This window comes from Oncorhynchus mykiss, chromosome 6 (assembly GCF_057628025.1).
Source record: "Oncorhynchus mykiss isolate SJ-2025 chromosome 6, ASM5762802v1, whole genome shotgun sequence".
Classification (NCBI taxonomy): Eukaryota; Metazoa; Chordata; class Actinopteri; order Salmoniformes; family Salmonidae; genus Oncorhynchus; species Oncorhynchus mykiss.
In genome coordinates, this window is record NC_143027.1 from 63,654,470 (window position 1) to 63,675,200 (window position 20,731).

The following is a 20,731-nucleotide window of genomic DNA, read 5'->3' on the forward strand; positions in this document are numbered from 1 at the left end:
GCAGCCTTCACGTGGTAAACACTGCACATGGCATGTTGTGCAGTACCAAGGACACAATCTGCATACGGTAATGAGCGTATTATAAACCAACGACATGAATGGGGTTCATCATGGTAGAATGTGAGGCATTAACAGAACAGGGTTAACCTTGTGTTTCCATTTTCTGCTATGCCTTATTTAACCTGATGTGTCATGAGCGTGAATGTGCTTTTGATGAAGGCCGTCAATTTCTTAATTATAATATGTGAGACAAATGCAAAGATAATTGTGTCGCCAAAACAACCACACGCCCATGCACACACATCCACACGCAGAGTAAGAAACACTTCACACCTGTCCTTTTAATTACTAGAGCTAGTTTATTAACATTGTTGTTGTCGTCTTTTGCTTTTAATCAGCGTGGCACAATGACTTCTAAAACAAACCACTAAAAAATATCTAGTCTGTCTTTATACACATATACACATACATACAGTATTATTCATATGTATACACATGTGAATCACGACCAACCATCACGACCAACTACAGATACTGTATCATAGAGAACACACATTTGTGGACACATACAAGTGATCCCTGATGGGAAAAATGATCTAAAATCTCTTAAAATCATTTCATATTGACCTGAATTTGATTGTGGGACACTTGGGCAGGCAGAGGCACTGACCACAGCAGACATATAGCCAGACAGACACAGACAGACAGATACACAGACAGACATATAGACGGATAGACGTATAGACCGACAGACAGACACACAGGTAGACAAAGAGACAGACAGATGTGACTGAACAGCTCCCCACAGACATTATGCAGCTGATTATACTATACTGTACAGGTTTGTGCTCTCTTAGATCCTTCTCCATAGCCTGGCTATTCTCATCACACTCTGTCCCTATATCAAACCCAACACAAGCACTAAAAACCGAGGCGCCTTTGCCCCCATTAAAAGTACAGTGAGGCTATAGAAACTGTCTGGGCACTGTATTTGACATTTGGTTTAGGTTAGCACCCTGGCAGCGATACCATAACCCAATGGCATGGTAGTAGCAGTAGCAACAATGACTTTGACAGTCGTACGCATAATAACTGTACGAGAAAGCCTTTTCCCCTTGCCCTGTGCGATGTGCCTGGAGGCTTCTGTGCCTGGTGGAGAGAATGCCACAGGTTTGTGAGGAGGCATACAGTCAGTATTGCCAACCAAACTGGGTAAGAGGAGATCAAATATGACAGTAATACCACCTGTGTAAGCTCAACTGTAGCTACAGTAAGTTGGCACAAGTTTACCTGGAGATACAAGCAGCTCTCGTATCCCTGCTGATGCCGTAACAACGCAGGTCTGTACTGTAGATTAAAGCTGTGCAAACTCTGTGTGTATCTCCATAAGCGCATGCTTCTCTAAAGCACAGCTTTAACATGAACACATGCTGATAAAACGTTTGTATGGAGAGGTTCATGCTTTATTGTCTCCACGGTTTAGTGACCATGAACTGGATTTTACGGTTTTTGACGGTGAATCAATTACATCTCGTAGTGGTGGAAAAGGGATCAAACAGGACAACGTGAGTGATAATAACAGGTAAGACGATATGAAGAGGATCAACAAGCAGTCAAGGTGATACATAACAATGTCTTTCTGAGTAGAAAGAGTTGCAGCAAATACACACTGTCAAATATGTAGACCAAAGGTGTGGAATAGAAACATCAATAGCACCATGTTGAGATGACAATATTTGCCCTATTCCAATGGCTAAATGTCACAGTGTCACCATCACAAATCCAATAATGACAAACTAACACTTTAGCAGCCTGCTAAAACAGCAACATTTGCGAATAGCTGAGAAAGATATGGTTTGAAAAAACGACTTCTCTCAGTGGCCCATGCTGAAATACATTGGAGTTAACGTGTTTCTCGACAGAGGTGCAAATATACTACTGATCTCACACATGCGTTAAGTTACAATTCCATTAATTCACCATTAAATGACAAGAATTCAAATGATTTGAAAATCTTCAAATCAGCATTATCTGACATGTACAGTCAGCAAGTTTTTTTTGGGGGGGGGAGAATATCTGAGAGATAATAGCACCAGAAATGTAATCAATTTACAATCAAAAGTATAGTCATTTGGTGCCACAGTCATCAATACAGCACATATTAACAGATCAATACATCTGAACTGTGTGGTGTTACAGCATGACACAAAGGCCAATCCCTCAACAGGCCTTGTTCGTCGGTTACATCGTCAGACATGTCAACAATGAGATATCGCTGTAATCGTTTTCGCCAAGTCCCTACAATATGTAGCTCGCTTTCTCCTGTTTCTACAACAGACTTGGAGTTGTACCTCATGTAGCTTCGACACCACACCATATTTCACGGACGTGTTGCAACAACTCTTACTAAGATACTAACTCAGGCACAAACCAGTTTGGGGAGAGGGTTACCTTCGTTGTTTTAAGATGTCAGGCCAGTGTGGCATACCGTGAGTACCTACTCCTACAGTAACTTGATCTAAAATTCAAACAATCACTTCTACAAGATTGTGCAAGTGTCTATATTAGTTTTGGTAGATACTTGACTATTTCCTTTGTGGCCACTGGTCAGCAACTGCCAGTTGAGAGAGTTCCTAACTTGTCAGGAGTCCTAATTAGCATGTATAGCATCTGCAGAAACAGAAAGAAACAAAAAAGAGGAAAATAACATGGCCAGCAGTAGTTTCAGAGTTTCCACTCGCCTTCCATGGCTGGGTTAGAGAACAGAGAAAACGGTTGAACATTTAATCCCTTTCATGAAGAAGCTTAAAGAGCTGAAATGGTAACATTATTGTCACACAGAAAAAAATGTTTGTTTTACAGATTCCCAGTTTGATGTGTTTACTCTCCAGTTCTCAATAGCCTTGTGTGGCCAGAGATAAACCAGCTAATGTCTCTCCCCTGATTCTCTCTGGGGAGAGCTGGGGCACTGGGGTAATTCTGACAAACACTCCTTTCTTTACAAAGATGTGTGTGTGTCGCTGGTGTGTGTGTGTAGGGAGAGGTGGCATTACAGAGAGGGGCAAGGAAGAGAGACAAAAGGAGACAAAACCGTACTAAGAAGAGCGGTTGTGAACTTCATTCATGAATCCCTATATACGTGGCTCACTGAGGCTATACATCTTCATGCATGGAGGATTACCATTATCTGCTCAGTATGTGTGAAAGTGGAGAGATAATCTCCTTGATTATTTGCCTAGTTGATAAACAAAAAAAGGCAGTCCCTCCCCCTAAACTGGTTGAATAGGGCACAGTCAGAGCACTGTGAGAGGAAGATTGTACTAAATGACATGGACTCTCATAGTGGAGCGCCCAGTCCATGTTCCGCTGTGACGAATACAACATAAGGATTAGATAGACGTTCCCTGAGCACAGTCAGCCCACTCTCTCTTTGTCCAGAGAAACAAACTCAGCGGATGGGAATCTCACGAGAGGAAGAAGCAGGGCTGAGAAGAGATAGTGGGAGAATCTCATCTCACCAGCCAATGGAGTGGTAATAAGTCAGAATAGACAGCTTCAGCAGTTGATCACAGAGGGCAGCTCTTAACATTGATCTATAGGAGTGTAAAAGCACTGGGAGAATCATGATCGTATCAATCATGTAAACATGACGCCCCATTTTACAGCTCGGCATTCTGGGTGAAGGGTAAATAAGTTGTGCACTGTATGGCACTAAAATCTGTCAAATCATGGATGAGATGTGGGCAATTTCCAGCATCGGAAATGAACCGTAAATTATTAAGAAAAAGTACCTCTGGTTTCTCTGGAGAGACCCCTCCTCACAAACATCTTTTACGCTTTTAAAGAAGCACTAGAGAGAATATTACATCAACAGTTCATAAATACACGCGTGTAACATTGAGGCATTTCTTTCTGCTAGTTTGACAACTATCGTTAGGGTGTACTAAGACTTGCAATGTAAATCTACCATCATATGTACAACAACAATACAAGAAATGAAGACCCGCGAGACAATAAAAGAAACGTACGGTGAAGAAACAAACAAACACAAAGTACAGAATTACTGCAGGTGAGTTCTGGTTCCACGTTTTCGGGCAACAATGCAAAGCATTAACAACAACGACTTCTACTGCATCGCACAATAAAAACCCTCTGCCGGAGGATCACACACTGACACACGTCTCTGGAATGTAATGTGCATTACAACTGTACAATAGATAGTCTAATAGAAACACAGTTCCACAGCCCGGCTTTAACACAGGCATCCCATTTATTTAACCAGTCCGTTTCAGGCTAGTGTCGTTACCATATCAAATCTAGGATGGACCAAGCGCTGCACACACTTCCTCTAATCAGCCAACTACAAAGGGATGAGAGCACTGGCTGCTCTAAACGATCTAACTCAAACATATTGGACCAACAAATTACTACAATTCAATCGATGACTGCAGCCTAGGAAGGTAGGAATATGTGTGTGTCTTCACAGTAGAGGTTTTATATGAAAGGTACAGTATTTCATTTCTAATGGAGTTACTCCATTTATTGACACAATTTGAGTATGATAACTGCAGAAACCCCTTGCAATAAATCAGGGGTGAGAACTGGTAACTGTTCATTATCTGTATTTACAAACACCTGTTGCTGCAGATCATCTGTGAGGAGGGTTCTGGGAGTAAAAGAGTAGTAGCCGTACTACAGTTTATACTGAGTAGCTGTACTACAGTCTCTGCAGTGAGTAGCTGTACTACAGTTTATACTGAGTAGCTGTACTACAGTTTGCAGTGAGTGCTTGATGTCCTCCTTTATTAGTCCATAACAGACACATGTTCAAAGACATTCAAGGTTGAGTGGAAAAACAAAAACGTAAAAGCTTCTGATATAACAAAAATGTAATAAAAACAATTGTGATACATTCACATCCACAAAAGCTAAGCATAAAGACAAAAACAACTGTTTTTCTGTCACACAAATGCACTACCACAAGGCCCTGAAGACATCCTCCCTTCCCTAGGAGTGTGTGTGTCATTACGTTTGTGTGTGTGTGTGTGTGGTGTATATTTATGCACATATAGAAGTGTGAGAAGGAGCAACCTGAGAGCAGGCCTGTCGTGTCGGGGTTGAGGTAGGTACCAGAGTAATACTGCTTTAGGCCATTACGTGACTGAGACACAGTAGAGAGCATAGAGTTCATAGGGGATCTATCTCTACAGAAGAGAGAGCCAGGGAGAAGACAGGGGGTCCGTCGGACAGCGGCCCTAACCCAGGCTACCGTAAGAGTACTGGCCTGGCTCAGGTTGGCTCTGCCTCAGGGAAGCTCCAGCTCCAGAGAGCATGGTTCTGGAGGAACAGGTGGAGCAGTGGTCCCAGATCTGACCCTGGATCAGATCCAAGTCTAAAAACATCAAGTTGACTGTGTGTTTGCTCAGGAAGATGACAGCATGAGCACACTGAACTCAGACCTGTGAGTTAATACCTGTGGTCCACCTGTTAAACCATCTCCCTCTGGATTTACATGCAGCAGTGTGATAAAGGTTTTCCTGAAGCACTTTCATTTGTCAGTGTGGAGGAGGGATGGAGTGAGGGATCTGGGATGGACAGGCCCGAGAAGTCTGGGCTATTCCTTTATGACAGAAGGGAATTGATTTGATTTGAGCCCTGATTAAATATAACAAAGGAGTGCACTGTGCCACAGCTTCGAGTGAGTGACAGGCAGGCCAAAAATCAGATTAGAACGACTCTATTGTCAATTAAAGAGCCAATTACCTGGTATCATATCAGATACATTAACATTTGTGGTTGTCAACGCCTAGAATGACATTGTGATACATTTGTGCTTCATTTTCTTAATACATCACATTCACTCGGTATCTAGCGCACACACACAAAAACACACACGCAGGCAGGCAGGCAGACAAGTACGCACGCGCGCACACATACAGTTCCGTCACGCAATCATTCATAAATACACATATAATGTATGTCTCAATCGAGTGTAAATGTAACTAAATCCTCACCTGCCCAATGGAATATTTGCAGCAGTTCTCACATAGCAGTAAAACTGTCCTGAAATGATTAGTGGCTGTGCAGTGCATCGCTAACAGTCTTTTCAATCAACAGAAGCAACTAAGATTCAAATAAAAACAAAGACAAAATATCTCAGACAAACACGATGGAAAACGCTGAAAAATGTCTTTACAAGTAGAATACATACAACAATATCATCTGTCAACTTGCATGAGGTACTGACATATCCACAAACAGCAATTCATCGACGGAGGGAAGCCAGGAGCTCTCACAACAGAAGTACATGTTTCATTATGAAAGAAAGAACAACTACAACATTGTTATCTTGAGGTAGAACGTGGACTTCAGCGTTTTCTTGAAGTGCTTTTCCGTTAGATTTTTCTCTCTCTCCTTTTTCCGGCTTTCGACAAGCAGGAGAGCGACGGTTCTTGACATCTGAGGTAGCGTGGCACCTGTTCTCGTGTTTTACGAACCGATCGCTCTACATGTAAAAGTAACTGAACGCAAGGGGAAAAGACGGATTCAAAAGGTTTCCCACGTCACATTCATTCCGGCTGAGGTAGGTTTTTGTTGAATTCTAAGGTTCACAGAGAAAGTAGAGAACCTGTATGAAGGCCGAGAACTAATAAAAAAAATTAAAAAACGATATCACTGAAAATAAAAGTCCTGAGACAGAGAATATATGAAATCACTGGAAGAAGGCCTTAGTCTTCGTTGGATGCGTTTGTGGAATCCTTGCTAGGCTAAGAGGAGGCAGCAGTCTTTGACATGGAAAGAAAAAGTAGAAATAAGGCCAATAACTTAATACCATTTAGTGAGATAGTAGAGAAATAAAAACATATTCGATTCTGAGATAAAATGATGAGTGTATAACAAAGACATTCTGGACATCTATTCTGTGTGCTGCCGGCAACCAGAAAATGAAGGAAGTAAAAAAAAAAAACAAGAACACATCATTCACCTGCCGAAGGTAAAAACCTAGCCGTCCATCACAAAAGCGCACCAAAAACCTAGGCCGGGGACACCTCCAAGAACGAGTCCAAGACCCTATAACTTTTCCAGAAAGCGACTTATTTAACTTACCAATAATACAATTCTTTGCACAAAGAAAAACGAATATGAAAAGAAATACTTCGGTCGACCTGAGTGTGATACGAGTCTGAGGTGACACTGTGACCGTGTCACAGACTTGACCTTCATGCTTCTATCAGGTCTGGTCCTGCTGGGTGACCCCGGCCACAGCCCTGTCACTGGCCCCCCGGCCCTCTGCTGGAGGCCTCTGGAACTGCGTCTCTCTGTCCTCCTCCACAAGGCTGAAGTCATCCAACGGCAGAGTGGACAACTGGGTCTCGTTCAGCGCACAGGACACCAGGGATCGATCCAACTGGAAACACACACACAGTAATGTAGTTAAAGATGGAATGTGTAGTAGGGGAAACAGCGCTACCGTCCGCCCCACTGCCGTTGCTGTTGTTCTGTTGACGAGGTGAAAATTGCAGTACAAATAGTGCTGTTCTATTGCGTGTGCAACGAGGGGAAAACTGTGTTAGTTGTTTGCAGTAACTATGCTGTTGTTGTAATATAGTTAACGAGCGTGGCAGTTTCACCAATGAACGATTCCAGCTTTAATATGGTAATATAGAAAATGGCCAATCTAACGTATATCTAGCCCATTGCATCATTCTAGACTTGGATAAATTGAACTCTTTTGACTTGATTTCAGTTGACTTGGTGTCAGGCCCTCTACTCACCATGCGTGAACTGTCAGCTAGGTCTCCACAGTGGGACGGGCCTGAGAAGAGTCTCTCCAGCTCGTTACTGTCTCCCCTGCTCTTCCCAGCAACGCTTCCGTTCACTTCCATGCCTGACCTGCTCACCCCGTTTAAGGCCAGGGCCCCCTGGGAGGAGGACGACGATTCTAGGGAAATGTTACGCCCGACCTGGGGGGTGGCCTGCACTGTCTTACACGTCATCAACCTGGAAGGAACACAATTCCCACCAAAACCCAGCGTCAGGCCCCCTGCCAGGATCAAGCCCACACAGACACACATAGTCTCCTTGTCGTTGCACCAATACTCACCTCCCCCTGTAGCTGAACATGAGGAAGAGCACGCAGAAAACGATGCAGGTGACTCCTATATGGATGCCGATGATGATGCCGGCTGTAGAGGTCTTGCTCTGTTCATCCTTCACACAGTCACAGGGGGTGTTCAACACTGTAGAGACACACACACACACACACACACACACACACACAGCCCAGTAAGGACAACAGCAATGCCACGCAGCACAGTGACACACACATACACACAGAGAAACAAAGCCCACAACACAGAGCTGTCATACAGTACACCCACAATCTAATCTAGTGCTGCCAGCCAGACTACCAATGCTGTGGCAGCATGGAGTGATCCAGTCAAACGGAGAGCTGTAAACACACACAGCAGCCTGCATGAGGCCTCTTCAACGCTGCTCTGAAGAGATTACAGGACGTGTGAGCCCTGGTCTGCGTGAGTGTTTGTGTGCGTGTGCAGCAGGAAGTCACCTGATTTCTCCACAGCCTCCTTCAGTGAGACGAAGCGCATGGTGGCGTTGCCGTCTCCGTGTTGGTTGAAGGCCAGAACCTTAATCTCATACACCAGGGTTGGATCTGAGGAGAGGAGGAACAGAGAGAGAGAGAGAGAGCAGTTGAGACATATAGCCACATGAATAGAGTTGGCTTCTAATGTACAATCATTCAAGGCATGGCTTTAAACACATTGACCGTGTAACAATCCCTTCAACACATCTCCATGGATCTTTCCCCAGCCCCCAGTCCCCAGCCCTCAGCCCTCAGCCCCCAGCCCCCAGCCCTCAGCCCTCAGCCCCCAGCCCTCAGCCCCCAGCCCTCAGCCCCCAGCCCTCAGCCCCCAGTCCCCAGCCCTCAGCCCTCAGCCCCCAGCCCCCAGCCCTCAGCCCCCAGTCCTCAGCCCCCAGCCCTCAGCCCTCAGCCCTCAGCCCCCAGCCCTCAGCCCCCAGCCCTCAGCCCCCAGCCCCCAGCCCCCAGCCCTCAGCCCCCAGTCCTCAGCCCTCAGCCCCCAGTCCCCAGCCCTCAGCCCTCAGCCCCCAGCCCTCAGCCCCCAGCCCTCAGCCCTCAGCCCCCAGCGCTCAGCCCCCAGCCCTCAGCCCTCAGCCCCCAGCCCCCAGCCCTCAGCCCCCAGCCCCCAGCCCTCAGCCCCCAGCCCCCAGCCCTCAGCCCCCAGCCCCCAGCCCATGTCCCCCTGTCTCACCCAGCTGGGTGATGTTGTACTGGGTGACGTTGCGGGTGAAGGTGAGTGGTCCGGTGAAGAAGGGGGTGTGGACCCTCCTGTAGTACAGCCTGAAGCCCTCATGTTGGCCCATCTTAGAGGATGGCTCCCACACGGCCTGCACCACACTGCTGTTCACCAATTTAATGAACAGTGACGGGGGTGCTGGCACTGAAACACACACACACAGTGGTGTTAGAATCCACTAAACATCCACATAACAAAAACAAACTACACGATATATTAAATTAAAAACAAGCCATCAGGCTTGTTAAGTCAACCATGTTTTAGTCTATTAAACAGGTCTTTAGTACTTTCTCAGTATATCTCAGTCAGGTATGTGGCTACAGTACTACAGACTCCTGTAGGTGTTTTACAGAACCTTTACAATAAACAACTCATAAAAACCTTTTTTGGTCCATGTAATTACCACCAATTAAGTGAGCGTTTATGTGTGTGTGCGCAAGCCTGTGTGTGTAAGTCTTTGTGTGTGCTGTTTGCATATGCTTCTGTGTGTGTGTGTGTGGGGTGGGGGGGGGGTGCTCTATTTGTGTTTGTGCAAGTGTGTGCGTTCGCAAGGCACACCTTCGCCCAGTGTGCTCTCGGTGGCGCTCTCGGAGGGCTTGCTGGCTCCGCGGGACGTGTAGGCCTTCACATAGAAGGTATAGCCGGTGGAGGGCTCCAGATCACCCACGACCTGCTGTAGAGTCACCTTACTGACGGCTTCCTGGTACTCCATCTCCACAGGGTCTGAGAGAGGGATGGACATGGAGGGAGAAAGAGAGAGAGAAAAAGAGAGAGCGAGATTGTTAAATTTAACTATTATCTGTACACTGTAAAACATTGAGTTGTTTCAACTAATTATTACTCAGTAACTATTTTTGTAAGGGGTAGATCAGCTTTAATATTGCAGATAAATTGTGGCTTCTATCAACGTAATTATCTGCATAATTTCCAATCCCCCCATATATTTTTATGGAAAAAATATTTAAAAAAATAAATAATATATATTAAAAATATATATATTTTCCTAACCCTACCAGCACTCCCCTAATTGGAGTAAACTAATGAACAACAACACTTAGGCTTTTACTTTCAGCTTATACATAGGCAAAAATGCAGTACATTTTTGCTCAACTTGTCTCATATGTTCATTCAGCTATACATTATGATTTGAGCATCTTAACTAAAAAGAGGCTGTGAAACTAGTTAACCACACAGTGCTCTTCAACTTACATATTTGAGATACATTATTACATGAATCATTATTCAACATGTCCTCAAGTGGGATTTGAACTCACAACCTCATGTTCCACAGCATGCCAAGCTTCCTGCTACACCACCATGTCTGTGTCAATTCTCAGATAATCAAATCAAACTTTATTAGTCACATGCGCCGACTACAAGAAGTGTAGACTACAGTGAAATGCTTACTTAAAAGCCCTTAACCAACAGTGCAGTTCAAGAAGAAGAAAATATTTACCAAGTAGGCTAAAATAAAAAAGTTATAATAAAAGTAACACAATAAGAATAACGAAGCTATGTACAGGGGGCCCCGGTACTATACACCTTTTCTGAATAGTTGGCATATTACTATGTCCTAATATTACTACTTAATCACTATAATAAATAAAATTGTTTTTCTTGAGTGTACTTTTAACAGAGCTGAGATTTACTTTGAAGTGCAAAGTGTAGCAATAGAGGTGAACTCTGCTACTGACAAAGACATGGTGGTGTGGCAGGAGAATTGTACTGCCATGAACCAAGAGGTCGTGAGTTCAAGTCCCAGGTGAGGACATGTTGGGTATGAATTACTGTAAAAATGCACACTGTCAAATATGTAAATTGAAAGCACTGTGTGTGAAACTAGATCAACAGTTTTTTTTTTATAGGTAAGATGCCCAAATAAGAATTTTTAGTTGATTGAACATATGAGACAATTTGAGCAAACACATCATTTTAAGTTGCTTCAATCTTTGCCTTCATTTTCTCAAGGTGGAGCTACAGTAAGTTTGGGCCAACTCATTATATATATTTTTGGGGTAATACCTGGCCCGGAATTTTTGTAAACACACAAAAAAGGCTGCGGAACTAGTTACTTAATAATAATTAGTTGAAACTATTAGATTTTTTTTACAGTGTACTGTCAGGATTGCATAATTTGGTATTAGGGGCTGTGACTGTGAACAACAGAGCTTAGTGAATCGAGGGGGTGGCTCTAGGTGAGTGCTTGTTAAATTTGAAGAGAGAGGGGGTTACTGTTCGTTATGGCCCTTAAGTCAAAGTTCCTCACCCATAACCATTATCTATCTACCTCTAGCTCTCAGCCCATTGGGGCAGCCTGTCTTTGGTAGGTAATTAAAGCAGTTCCTATAGGCTAGCCCCTGGGGCCTTTAATTATACATCTGATAGCACTACAGAAGAGAGAGCAGCAGCTGTGCCTGGGTGATGTACTCCTTCGCTGCTGCACACACACCCATAGAGATAGAGACACACACACACACACACACACACACACACACACACACACACACACACACACACACACACACACACACACACACACACACACACACACACACACACTCAATCAAACAACCACACACACACACTGGAGATTGCCACCCCAAACACACCTCACACCCCCAGCAAATAAACATTAACATGGCAACATCACATTTAGTCTCATTCAATTATCAATTAAAAGCCACTTTTATGGCTCCTCTACATGAAGGATGAGGATGGCTGAGCGTCCATCCAACCTGGCGTGGCTGGAGAAAAAGGTGTCCTGTTACAGTACGTCCTCACTGCTCTCTCCTGCTGTCTGTCTGCTGTTCTCTCCTCTCTCCTGCTGTCTGTCTACTGCTCTCTCCTCTCTCCTGCTGTCTGTCTACTGCTCTCTCCTCTCTCCTGCTGTCTGTCTGCTGCTCTCTCCTCTCTCCTGCTGTCTGTCTGATGCTCTCTCCTCTCTCCTGCTGTCTGTCTACTGCTCTCTCCTCTCTCCTGCTGTCTGTCTGCTGCTCTCTCCTCTCTCCTGCTGTCTGTCTACTGCTCTCTCCTCTCTCCTGCTGTCTGTCTACAGCTCTCTCCTGCTGCCTGTCTGCTGCTCTCTCCTGCTGTCTGTCTACTGCTCTCTCCTCTCTCCTGCTGTCTGTCTGCTGCTCTCTCCTCTCTCCTGCTGTCTGTCTACTGCTCTCTCCTCTCTCCTGCTGTCTGTCTACTGCTCTCTCCTGCTGTCTGTCTGCTGCTCTCTCCTGCTGTCTGTCTACTGCTCTCTCCTGCTGTCTGTCTACTGCTCTCTCTTGCTGTCTGTCTACTGCTCTCTCCTGCTGTCTGTCTACTGCTCTCTCCTCTCTCCTGCTGTCTGTCTACTGCTCTCTCCTGCTGTCTGTCTACTGCTATCTCCTGCTGTCTGTCTACTGCTCTCTCCTGCTGTCTGTCTACTGCTCTCTCCTCTCTCCTGCTGTCTGTCTACTGCTCTCTCCTGCTGTCTGTCTACTGCTCTCTCCTGCTGTCTGTCTACTGTTCTCTCCTGCTGTCTGTCTCCTGCTCTCTGCTGCTGTCTGTCTATTGCTCTCTCCTCTCTTCTGCTGTCTGTCTACTGCTCTCTCCTGCTGCCTGTCTGCTGCTCTCTCCTCTCTCCTGCTGTCTGTCTACTGCTCTCTCCTCTCTCCTGCTGCCTGTCTGCTGCTCTCTCCTCTCTCCTGCTGTCTGTCTACTGCTCTCTCCTCTCTCCTGCTGTCTGTCTGCTGCTCTCTCCTCTCTCCTGCTGTCTGTCTCCTGCTCTCTCCTGCTGTCTGTCTACTGCCCTCTCCTGCTGTCTGTCTACTGCTCTCTCCGCTCTCCTGCTGTCTGTCTACTGCTCTCTCCTCCCTCCTCTCTCCTGCTGTCTGTCTACTGCTCTCTCATCCCCCCTCTCTCCTGCTGTCTGTCTACTGCTCTCTCCTCCCTCCTGCTGTCTGTCTACTGCTCTCTCATCCCCCCTCTCTCCTGCTGTCTGTCTCCTGCTCTCTCCTGCTCTCTCCTGCTGTCTGTCTACTGCTCTCTCCTGCTGTCTGTCTACTGCTCTCTCCGCTCTCCTGCTGTCTGTCTACTGCTCTCTCCTCCCTCCTCTCTCCTGCTGTCTGTCTACTGCTCTCTCATCCCCCCTCTCTCCTGCTGTCTGTCTACTGCTCTCTCCTCCCTCCTGCTGTCTCCTGTTTTCTCATTCTCATTCTTTTCCTTCTTCTTTTTTTATTTTTTCCCTTCCCTTCCCATCCTCTCTTCAGTTCTCTCCTGCTCTTTCATCCTCTCTCCTGCTATCTCCTCTTTGTAGCTTCCCTTCTGCTTTTTCCTGCTCTCTCCTCCTCTCCCCTACTCTCTCCTCCTCTCCCCTACTCTTCTCCCCTTCAGTATCAACACTACCACACGCTAAGGGCAGACATCCCAATAACCTCAGTAAAACAACACACGTCTCATAGAGAGCTAATGCATGTAAGCAAAACACCTTTCTTTCAGGTGACAGCTAGATGGTAGAGAATGTACTACAATGTCTCGGTATCCAGTCTCCCCATAGTGAACCAGTTCACCTGAGGCAGAGCACTATTGTGTGTTTCAGTGGTGTGTTAGAGACGGTGTTACCCACGAACCTGTGGTCCTGCGGATGTGGAGCACGTAGCCGATGATCTCCTGAGTGTTCTGGGCAGACTCCTTCCAGGACACCTGGATGGCGTTGGGTGAGAGGGCCTCGGCCCGCACCACACTGGGCATCCCTGGCAGGCCGTCTGCCCACAGCACGGTGAGACGGGCACTGGCCTGGGTGGAGCCGGCGCTGTTCTCAGCGATGCACTGGTAGATGGCTTCGTCCTCCTGACTGATGCCATAGATGGTCAGCGTGCTTGAGGAAGAAGAGGAGGGAGGAAGAGGAGGCCGAGGAGGAGGGAAGAAGGAGGGGTAAAGAAGGAGGGAGGAAAGGAGACATAGGAAAGACGTGAGTCTCTGGTTTGCAGAGAGAAGGATTAGGATATTATTGGGTAGTGTAGAGAAAGCAAACAGGAAGCTCTCAGAGATGAATATTGATTTCGAAGATGACTGTATTGTGCGTGCGGTGGCATTTTCTGAGGAAGACAAAGCCGGCAAAACCTGACAAGGGCTTTGTTTAAAACTCTCACAGCAGGCAGTCAAGCAAATAATAGAATACCGTATGAAATCCGTCTGTGTTGCATCTGAATCAAAGTCTTATTTACAGTACACCAGTAGTAGGGCATTTCTACTAGCCGGTTCCCTCCTCTTTTATGTCTCAATCCTAAGCAGATACACTGTCACTACAGAATGATCCTGCTGGGAGTGGATTAGTCGTTACTGGAGGATGGGATGGAGGTGGGGGGTGGTGGTGCACACCTAACTCCCCTGTTTTCAATGTTTCTCTCTCCACCCTTCTTCCCCTCTGCCTCCCTTCCAATCCCTCCTTCCTCCCTCTATCTGCCGTTGCTGAAGGATGACTTGATGGTGTGTGTGTGTGTGTGTGTAGTATGGGGTGATGTGTGTGGGGGGTGGAGGGCATAGGGGGGGGGGGGGTATTATTAGAGCCGAATACATAATCATCCGCTCTTCTCCTCTTAATCCTGAGGGGATGAGAAAATAAAAGATTTAACACAGAGGAGCATAATATGGAAATGAACCCCTCCAGCATATTGCATTTCTTTGGGATAGATGCCGACAGCTGGTGTGAGAAGTGCGTTTTTGAAAAGCTTCAAGGTGGGAGTGTAAGATCAATCATTGTTTGCAAATGAACGCCTTATATTCTATCCATTTCTCACGTCCTGCCTGCTGATTAGGTCTGCTATTCTACAGAAAGGCCTCAAACAAGAACTTCAATCTATCTCTTCTCTCCGTATCATTGTGTGTCTGACTCCAGTTGACTTAGATATGTCTACAGCTGTTTAAACGGGCTGGAGGTGTCCACACAGACAGATGGGCCACATCCGTCTTCACTACCTTTCCAGGGCACCTCGAGCCCGTTTAAATGTGGGAGAAACAGGGGCCAGTTTGTTCATGCTGTAGGTGTGCAGTCTCTGAATGAGAAACCTGTGGGTGTTCTTTAGGGTTTTCCGATTCAATGAGCAAAGTCGTTGACGTGGAAAGACTGAAGGAATTCAAGGACACAACATGAGCATAAGGACAAGATCATAGTGTACATTTAGGGTTGCTGGTTTGTAATCTCCGAGCCGACTAGATGAAAATGACTTAAATGTAAATGCCTATACTGTACCCCTCACAATAAAGCCCCACAGTGGAGGTGTCATAATACCCATAAAACCTAGCGGTCAAACAAGGAAATGCTTCCAATTGTTTTTCCCTTAGGGGATTTTAGAAACACTTAAAATAAGGGCTGTGTTTCATGTAGGCTTACCCTGGTGTGACGTTTTGATAACTGTGTAAATCTCTCTCGGACAAGGTGACTTTTATCAATATATTCAGCTCTATTTACTCTCAGATTTGAAATGGCAAATTAGCATCAAGGTAGACGTCATGCAAGACGACAAATCCCTGCAAGCTCCTGCACGTCATCTCTTAATCTATAGATTCTTACCTTCGCCTCGATTTGGCAGTCTTGTCCAGATCATTATGGTATTTGTAGTTCTTTATGATATCCACATGAGCAGCTAATTCGCATTTCATTTGTTGGGGGTAAATACAGGCAAATATATTGATAAAGGTCCCCTTGTCCGAAAGAGATTTACATGGTTATATAAACGTCATCCGTGGGCAAGCTCACACGAAACACAGCCTTTATTTTAGGTGTTTCTAAAATCCCTATGGGAAACACTTATGGTGGAAAAACAATTGGAACCATTTCCCTGTTTGACTGCTAGGTTTTATGGGTATTATGACTCATATTGTGGTACTCTATGAGGAACCATGAGGGGAGAATGTAGTCCGGTTTAATCACTGAGGTAAAGAACAGTGACTTTATATACCTGACGTTTCACAAGTGAAGGGGCGGAGGGGACTGGTGTTGGTCTTACAGTTCAATGAACATTATACTGTATGAAGTATGATGAGGAGTGGACCATTCGATTACCTTTTAAAAATGTATGTTATATGAAGGAGTGGCTTCAGTGGTCCACTGGTTTCAGTGTAGAGAGAGATTGACAGAGAGAGACAAAGAGAGAGAGAGAGAGAGAGAGAGGGTTGGGTTGTGAGGAGAGCCATTATTCCAGAGAGGATAGGTTGGCCCAGGGTCTGCCAGGTGGAATGAATCTCACCAGGCCTGTCTAGTTATTTATTAGGACGGAAAAGGCTTTCTGTTTCACCCTCCTGATGGGTTATGGCTAGAAAGAATGCACCTTTCATTTAAAAAAATATTTATTTTAGCTCACCCTAACCATAACCCTTTGCCCCACCTTAACCTGATTCTCCTAACCTGCTACATACATTTTCCTAACCTGCTGCATAAGTTGTCTGAGAAAAGCCTTATTAGTCAAAACCCTGCTGAGGCACACCTTCCTTCTTCTTCTCCAGGCCAATCTCACCTTTGACCTCTCAGGTGGCAGCAGTCGAGCGCCCTCAGTCGTCACATTTCTGACAGCCTTTCAAGTGAGGGATGGATGGAGTGTTTTCAGCCAGGCAACCTGACCAGACGCCACAGACACACACCAAAGAGGCCCCAAGGGAGGAACTACTGAACGTCAGCCTGGCCTGAACAGATCAGAGCAGGAAGGGGATTCTGGGAAATTTCACAAGGCACTGCATATTTCAGACAATCCGGCAGCAGCCCCCTGGCCCTGTAGTTCCCCAACACTGTTCTCTCTCCCAGTTTACATACACACACACCTGGGTTTCCGTTTGGAAAAGGTGGTGCTGGAAATTTGACCGCCAACATTTAAATTTACCGGACATTAGAGAAACTACGTCCCAAGAATCCCGGTTAGCACGGACCCAATTGAACCTCGACTTACATTCGAGCAATGAGGAAAAAGTAGGTGGTTGTATTCGCTAAACGTTTTTATTAAAAGTATGAATTTCAGCAATCCGTGAAGGACCGCAATTGTATAGGACAAACACAAGTACAGCTAAGCGTTTTCAGAATATAATGTTTTACCCTCTTCATATGTACAGTATATACTATATTCTAATCAAGGCTAATATAACTACTGCTGTACACACATTTTCTATTCATATACTGCACATAATGTCTATAGACACCATCACACTGTACATATACAGTTGAAGTCAGAGGTTTACATACACCTTGGCCAAATACATTTAAACTCAGTTTTTCACAATTCCTGACATATAATCCCAGTAAAAAAATCCTGTCTTAGGTCAGTTAAGATCACCACTTTATTTTAAGAATGTGAAATGTCAGAATAATAGTAGAGAGAATGATTTATTTCAGCCTTTATTTCTTTCATCACATTCCCAGTGGGTCAGAAGTTTACATACACTCAATTAGTATTTGGAGCATTGCCTTTAAATTGTTTAACTTGGGTCAAACGTTTTGGGTAGCCTTCCACAAGCTTCCCACAATAAGTTGAATGCATTTTTTTCTCATTCCTCCTGACAGAGCTGGTGTAACTGAGTCAGGCTTATAAGCCTCCTTGCTCGCACAAGCTTTTTCAGTTCTGCCCACTTATTTTCTATATGATTGAGGTCAGGGCTTTGTGATGGCCACTCCAATACATTGACTTTGTTGTCCTTAGGCCATTTTGCCACAACTTGTGAAGTATGCTTGGGGTCATTGTCCATTTGGAAGACCCATTTGCGACCAACCTTTAACTTCCTGACCGATGTATTGAGATGTTGCTTCAATATATCCACATCATTTTCCTCCCTCATGATGCCATCTATTTTGTGAAGTACACCAGTCCCTCCTGCAGCAAAGCACCCCCACAACATGATGCTGCCACCTTCGTGCTTCACGGTTGGGAAGGTGATCTTCAACTTGCAAGCCTCCCTCTTTTTCCTCCACAACATAATGATGGTCATTATGGCCATTTTTGTTTCATCAGACCAGAGGACATTTCTCCAAAAAGTATGATCTTTGTCCCCATGTGCAGTTGCAAACCGTAGTCTGGCTTTTTTTTATGGCGGTTTAGGAGCAGTGGCTTCTTCCTTGCTGAGCGGCCTTTCAGGTTATGTCGATATAGGACCTGTTTTACTGTGGATATAGTGGTATGACAGCTGCGTGGTCCCATGGTGTTTATACTTGCGTACTATTGTTTGTACAGATGAACGTGGTACCTTCAGGCATTTGGAAATTGCTTTCAATGATGAACCAGACTGCAATCAGGTCTACAATTTTTTTTCTGATTTCTTGGCTGATTTCTTCTGATTTTCCCATGATGTCAAGCAAAGAGGCACTGAGTTTGAAGGTAGGCCTTGAAAAACCCACAGGTACACCACCAATTGATTCAAATTATGTTAATTAGCCTATCAGAAGCTTCTAAAGCCATGACATCATTTTCTGGAATTTTCCAAGCTATTTAAAGACACCGTCAACTTAGTGTATGTAAACTTCTGACCCACTGGAATTGAGATACAGTGAATTATTAGTGAAATAATCTGTCTGTAAAAAATTGTTGGAAAAATGACTTGTGTCATGCACAAAGTAGATGTTCTAACCGACTTGCCAAAACTATAGTTTGTTAACAAGACATTTGTGGAGTGATTGAAAAACAAGTTTTAATGACTCCAACCTAAGTGTATGTAAACTTCTGACTTCAACTGTATATTAGATTCCAGACTCCGACATTGCTCGTTCTAATATTTATTAATTTATTAATTCCTTTCTTTGAATTTTTAGGATTTACCTGTGTTGTTTTGTATTGTTAGTTACTACTGCACTGTTGACGCTAGGAACATAAGCATTTCGCTACACCCGCTGTAGCATCTGCAAAATATGTGTACCCGACCAATAAAATGTCATTACATTTTATTTGAATTACATTTTTTACTAGAATCGAATGATGGTGGCTCAGTGCTGTTGCTAGAAAATCCCACAACCAGTTATCAAAACGCAACCCCGACCTCGATGCAAGAAAACAGAGTTGAGCACCTTGTGCTTTGAGGTTGGATGGGTCTGACCAGACTTATAACGTGACTCCTGTGCTGTACCCTCTTCAGCAGCTCTGACTAGCAACCATTGGGCTGCCAGGCAGACTGAGAAACCGGATGCTGCTGCTCTCTAGGATTGTGTCAATCATCTGGCAGATCACACAGAGTCTTTGACTGGTTATAGAAAGAAACTATAGCTACTGCAGTCAGAGGAACAATAGCATCACACAGGAGGACAACCAACACATAGAGGCTTTGAAGTGCGAGAGAGAGACACTGAGAAAAAGAGAGAAAAGGAGAGAGAGACACTGAGAAAAAGAGAGAAAAGGAGAGAGAGAGACTGAGAAAAAGAGAGAAAAGGAGAGAGAGAGACTGAGAAAAAGAGAGAAAAGGAGAGAGAGAGACTGAGAAAAAGAGAGAAAAGGAGAGAGAGAGCATGCCAGAAAGAGAGTGAGAGAAAACCATTCCTGATAAAGGGGGGGGGGGGGGGGGAGAGAGAGCATCTTAGAAACAGAAAGATAGAGTGTGAGTCAGTGTTTTGGGCAAAGTGTGTGTAAGTTGGGAAGAAAAGATCTGTGGTTGGGCCATCTGCCTGGTCTTGCTGTCATGGCAGACCGGCAGGTTGACAGCATCATTTACTCATCAGTTCAAGGCCACTTCATCGATTAATGGATCCCCCCCTAGGCTGGGTGAAGGGGCTGGAGCTGGATGGGCTCACTGGGTTGGGGCTGGGGAGCTGGATGGGCTCACTGGGTTGGGGCTGGGGAGCTGGATGGGCTCACTGGGTTGGGGCTGGGGAGCTGTGTGGGCTCACTGGGCTGGGGCTGGGGAGCTGTGTGGGCTCACTGGGCTGGGGCTGGGGAGCTGGGTGGGCTCACTGGGCTGGGGCTGGGGAGCTGTGTGGGCTCACTGGGCTGGGGCTGGGGAGCTGTGTGGGCTCACTGGGCTGGGGCTAGGGAGCTGGATGGGCTCACTGGGCTGGGGCTAGGGAGCTGGATGGGCTCACTGGGCTGGGGCTAGGGAGCTGGATGGGCTCACTGGGCTGGGGCTAGGGAGCTGGATGGGCTCACTGGGCTGGGGCTAGGGAGCTGTGTGGGCTCACTGGGCTGGGGCTAGGGGCTGTGTGGGCTCACTGGGCTGGGGCTAGGGAGCTGTGTGGGCTCACTGGGCTGGGGCTAGGGTTGGCTCACTGGGCTGGGGCTGGGCTAGGGTGGACTTACTGGGCTGGGGCTAGGGTGGGCTCACTGGGCTGGGGCTAGGGTTGACTCACTGCGCTGGGGCTAGGGTTGGCTCACTGGGCTGGGGCTAGGGATCTGTGTGGGCTCACTGGACTAAGTGGGCTGGGGGCGTGGGAGGGTTCTGTTACTCAGCCACTGTGGCCG

At 45.8% G+C, this 20,731-nt stretch overlaps 1 protein-coding gene across 1 annotated transcript in view; it reads right to left on the minus strand.

Annotated features, from left to right (window-relative positions):
- Positions 1-6,175: 6,175 nt before the first annotated feature.
- Positions 6,176-20,731, minus strand: part of igdcc3 (immunoglobulin superfamily, DCC subclass, member 3) — a 112,864-nt gene continuing 98,308 nt past the window's right edge. Inside the window, exons 8-14 of the mRNA XM_021607201.3 lie at positions 13,940-14,187; positions 9,897-10,061; positions 9,294-9,482; positions 8,570-8,674; positions 8,105-8,240; positions 7,776-8,001; positions 6,176-7,408 (exon numbers count right to left, since the gene is read on the minus strand). Of these exons, the coding sequence (XP_021462876.2) occupies positions 7,232-7,408; positions 7,776-8,001; positions 8,105-8,240; positions 8,570-8,674; positions 9,294-9,482; positions 9,897-10,061; positions 13,940-14,187 (1,246 nt within the window). The 3' untranslated portion in view covers positions 6,176-7,231. The remainder of the gene's footprint in view (positions 7,409-7,775; positions 8,002-8,104; positions 8,241-8,569; positions 8,675-9,293; positions 9,483-9,896; positions 10,062-13,939; positions 14,188-20,731) is intronic.